Source organism: Mauremys mutica, chromosome 2 (assembly GCF_020497125.1).
Source record: "Mauremys mutica isolate MM-2020 ecotype Southern chromosome 2, ASM2049712v1, whole genome shotgun sequence".
NCBI classification, from domain to species: Eukaryota; Metazoa; Chordata; order Testudines; family Geoemydidae; genus Mauremys; species Mauremys mutica.
The window spans coordinates 105,894,935-105,899,934 of NC_059073.1; the positions used below are offsets into that span (position 1 = coordinate 105,894,935).

The window sequence follows — 5,000 nt, forward strand, 5'->3', positions numbered from 1 at the left end:
GCTACAGCTTCCTCCCACTATACCTGGTGTTAACAGTTATGGAGATTCTCCAAGTATTACTCCTATGAGCAGGTCACCCCAGAGGCCATCTCCTGCTTCGAGTGAATGCACTTCTTTATCTCCAAGCCTAAACAATTCTGAATCTGGCATTCCAGTGTCTGCTGACTCACCACAACCAATTCATAGTGGCTTTTCTCTGACCAAAACCGAACCTGTCACTCTGCCTCCCACAAATGCAAGGTTAGGAGACCTTACTGTAAGTGGGCAGGTTTGTACCGCTTCCGCATCTTCAATTCCTACTGCTGTTACAGATAGCAGCATTTCAACAAGCCTCTCAAACCCCGTGCTTCCAGCAATGTCTGACCAGTTCAAGGCAAAGTTTCCATTTGGTGGTCTACTAGACTCTATGCAAACATCAGAAACCTCAAAACTACAACAGCTAGTAGAGAACATTGATAAGAAGATGACAGATCCAAATCAATGTGTCATTTGTCACCGTGTGCTTAGTTGTCAGAGTGCTCTCAAGATGCATTACAGAACACATACAGGAGAAAGACCATTTAAATGCAAAATTTGTGGACGTGCCTTTACTACAAAAGGCAATCTAAAAACACATTTTGGAGTTCATCGAGCGAAGCCACCACTAAGAGTACAACATTCATGTCCTATTTGTCAGAAGAAATTTACAAATGCTGTTGTTCTCCAGCAACATATTCGTATGCATATGGGTGGACAAATTCCAAACACACCATTACCAGAGGGCTTCCAAGATGCAATGGACTCAGAGCTTTCCTATGATGAAAAGAATGTTGAAACACTGAGCAACTATGATGATGACATTGATGAAAATTCTATGGAAGAGGACCCAGAATTAAAGGACACAGCAAGTGACTCATCCAAACCACTTATATCTTACTCCGGGTCTTGTCCGCCTTCACCGCCTTCTGTAATTTCCAGTATTGCTGCTCTGGAGAATCAAATGAAAATGATTGATTCTGTCATGAACTGTCAGCAGCTGACCAGTTTAAAATCCATAGAAAATGGATCAGGTGAAAGTGACCATTTGAGCAATGATTCCTCATCAGCTGTTGGTGATCTCGAAAGCCAGAGTGCAGGCAGCCCTGCGATGTCAGAATCTTCTTCCTCCATGCAAGCTTTGTCTCCTGTAAACAGCAATAGTGAAAGTTTTAGATCAAAGTCCCCAGGTCTTAGCAACCATGGAGAACCACAGGAAATACAATTAAAGACAGAAAAACCTGATAGTCCACCATCTGCTGCTGAAAATGGAGGTGCTTTAGATCTGACATCCACCAACCCGGGAAGACCAGTCATCAAAGAGGAGGCTCCTTTTAGCCTGCTGTTCCTGAACAGAGAACGTGGTAAGTTTAAAAGTACTGTTTGTAATATCTGTGGCAAGCCTTTTGCTTGTAAGAGTGCATTGGAAATTCACTACCGCAGCCATACTAAAGAACGTCCATTTATTTGTACAGTCTGCAATCGTGGGTGTTCCACTATGGGTAATTTAAAACAGCACTTACTGACGCACAAATTAAAAGAGCTGCCTTCTCAGTTATTTGAACCCAACTTTACTCTAGGTCCCAGCCAAAGTACTCCTAGCCTGGTCACCAGCACTGCGCCTACCATGATCAAAATGGAAGTGAATGGTCACAGCAAGCCGATCTCACTGGGTGAGGTTCCCTCGCTTCCAGCTGGAATCCACGTTCCTGCTGCACCACAGACAGTGATGAGTCCAGGCATCACTCCTATGCTGGCACCCCCGCCACGTCGGACTCCTAAGCAACATAACTGTCAATCGTGTGGGAAGACCTTCTCCTCAGCAAGTGCACTACAGATACATGAGCGCACCCATACTGGTGAAAAGCCATTTGGTTGCACAATCTGTGGTAGAGCTTTTACCACAAAAGGGAATCTTAAGGTAAGAAGAAAACTCTCAAATCTCAAACAAAACTGTAAGGAATGTGGGGTTTAAAAATGTACTACATCTGAACTTAGCAAGCTCTCATTTTGTTGTTGTCATCAAGGCAAGGAGGAAAGAGAAGATAAAGAAAACATTTATTGTATGGTGCTGTTTCATGCTCTCAACATGTTTAAAGAACCAGGGCTTGATCCTACCCTCTGATTTGTGGGTGCACATTGCTGTGTACTTTAAAATCAGCTCCAAGAGCTTGCATACACATACGTGACAAGGCACATGGTGGCGCACACCTGAGTCTCATAGAATGTATCTGCGTTGTACATTTGTGCCATCCTTGTGGAACACTGGTGTGAAATAAGCTTGCTATATAAAAAAGGTGGAAAGAAATAAAGCACAAATCACTGCAAAGAGGCAGGAATGACACAGAATCCTGTGACAGTCAGTGAGCCATTTTAACCTGTACTCTGTGCAATTGTGTACGTGGTTGCCAAGGAGGGTGGTAGGCAGAGATTATTCCTAAACCCTTTCTAACTAGAAGACCTCCCCATATATGAAAATAATTTAAAAAACATTATGGGCACCCTTTAGCTGTTAAGATGTAGCTCTGCTCCCTTTTCTCCTCTTGTTGTTGTGTAGTAAAATTATAAGCAATGCTTCTCCAGTGACCCAGAGGTTACTGGGATGCCTTTGTTACACAGTCCAGTTTCCACTCTGCATGTAGTGCATGTGTCACTATGCAGGTTGGTAAGCTGGTACTCAGCGACATAAAATGATGTATCACGGGAGCACCATCTCTCGTCCTCACAACCCAGGTAAGCGTCAGGAAGTTAGAGGCATCAAGGGCCACACCTTAGTAAAAAAATATTTTTAATGTATATAATGTTTGAGGAAAGAGAATAAGAATGAGTGAAGTAGTGTCAGGAGAAATATTAAGAGAACAGAGGAGAGAAAGACAGGAGGACACAAAAAGGTCAAGGGCAGAGGAAATAACACTTAGAAGTCTTAAGCCTCTTACCCCATCTAAGTGTCCCCTACGCCTAGTAATTCTCAAGGTGGTCTTGTGTTTTTATGCATGTCAGAACTTCCAGTTGGCATTTGAAATTGTCTAACCTAAAGGATTCATATACCTTGTTGTTGCATTGTATTTGTTTTCAGTGAAAAGAAATGTGTAGGTTGACGACTTACATGAATATTTTTTTAAAAGTTTTAATATGGACTACAACTCCCATTGTCCATAAGAATACCACTTGGCAAAATAATTGTAATCTAATTTCATTAAATGTGAACTTAAGGATGGCTTTTTTCTCTTTGTTTTATTTTAATTGCTATACCGAATATTCAGACCAACTAGCTTATTGAAATATGCTAATTTGTAGATGTTTCCCATTTCTATTTTCTATACAGGTTCACATGGGAACTCATATGTGGAATAATGCCCCTGCAAGACGTGGTCGTCGACTATCCGTGGAAAACCCAATGGCTTTGTTAGGTGGTGACGCTCTGAAGTTTTCTGAAATGTTCCAAAAGGATTTGGCAGCTCGGGCAATGAATGTTGACCCAAATTTTTGGAACCAGTATGCTGCAGCTATCACTAACGGACTTGCTATGAAGAACAATGAGATTTCTGTCATACAGAACGGAGGCATTCCCCAGCTCCCAGTAAGTTTAGGTGGAAGTGCCATTCCATCTTTAAGTAACATTACCAGTGGCATGGACAAAGCTCGCACTGGCAGCAGCCCTCCCATTGTTGGTCTGGACAAAGCAAGTTCTGAAACTGGAGCCAGTCGTCCATTCACAAGATTTATTGAGGATAACAAAGAGATTGGCATAAATTAAAAGCATTCTGTACAAATAACTGTTGGACCACTACTCAACACCACATTTGTTCTATTTCATGTACAGTTTTTGAAGTTAAGATTAGTTTCCTGACCTAAATACATAGGTTCCCTTTAAAATTTTCCCATAGCAAAAATACGTAACTTTGTGGCTGCTGAAAAGTTGTCTTGCAAGATCTGCATGGTACTTCTTTCAACAGTGAGTTTGACTGTTATTGAGAACTTTAAAACCTTTTTAATTTAAGTTAACAAAAACAAAAAAATCATTGGATAACTGCATTAGGGACAGAAAGAGTCTAGACTACGTCCACTTTGCTTCTTAAAATATTAATATCAACTGAGAAAAGGGGGCTTCACTATGGCATTCCTGTCAAACTTATTTGCTGGTTTTATTCAAATTAGTTAGAAACTTGAACTAGGTTTTTAGGAATCTTAATCTTAAATAAGTGATTAGTACCCCAATGCTGTGTGTATTATTACAGTATCCTTGTCTGTAGTATTTATAAAGTTAAGATTATGCGGGTAACAGACAATATACTTGGCCCAACCTTAAATGAAGCTTTTGTACTGCAAAATACATCTGGCTATGTGATTTTTTTTTTTAAGCAAATTTTGGTTTACTATAAATAAGTGGTTTATTTCAATGCAGGCAAAATTGTGAAGTTTTATGGGAAAGATAGCATGCTTTTCATGTGCAAGTACCCGTCAGTAACAAACCTTTTTTTTTTTTTTTTAATTTAAATATTTGTAGCTGCTATGTGGACAGTTGTTCTATTAAATGAAAAATGTAGTGTGGACTTTAACTCAATGATTGGAAAACAAGTTACAGACAAACCTTATCACCATAAATTATTCACAACATTATAAAGAGTTGTGAGTAAATATTTCATGTTATCAAAGCTGTACAATAAAAAGGTAATGTTTGTATAATGTGGTTGCAAACTCTTAATTTATACTATTGCACTTTTAGTATTTTGTATTAGGGAGGTTTGTCTATAATTTGAAACTGAACAAAGATGTAAACTATTTTATAAATAGTACTTTGACTTAAGGAGAATGGGGGGGAAAAACGGTTTCAGTTTCTTGTTTTGTCATCAGGTCAAACAATATGAGAGACCTATGTTAGCTAAACAGAAAAGCCACCGAGAACTGTCAGATCCTTAAGTAAATTGGGGCCTGCCATTTCCTAAATTGAAATGACTCATTTAATGTTTCTGCAAAGCCTACTT

At 39.6% G+C, this 5,000-nt stretch overlaps 1 protein-coding gene across 6 annotated transcripts in view; it reads left to right on the forward strand.

Moving 5' to 3' along the window:
• The window catches only part of SALL3 (spalt like transcription factor 3), a 46,167-nt gene that overhangs the window by 16,528 nt on the left and 24,639 nt on the right, over positions 1-5,000 (forward strand). For 3 of the 6 annotated variants that reach the window (XM_045008247.1, XM_045008246.1, XM_045008245.1), the window contains exons 2-4: positions 1-1,379; positions 1,596-1,936; positions 3,341-3,595. The exon at positions 1-1,379 is cut by the window's left edge and continues 1,552 nt beyond it. In XM_045008247.1, coding sequence (XP_044864182.1) covers positions 1-1,379; positions 1,596-1,936; positions 3,341-3,595 — 1,975 coding nt within the window. Of the gene's footprint in view, positions 1,380-1,595; positions 1,937-3,340 lie in introns of those variants that run through there. The other 3 variants (XM_045008244.1, XR_006577574.1, XM_045008248.1) reach the window with 3 other exon arrangements.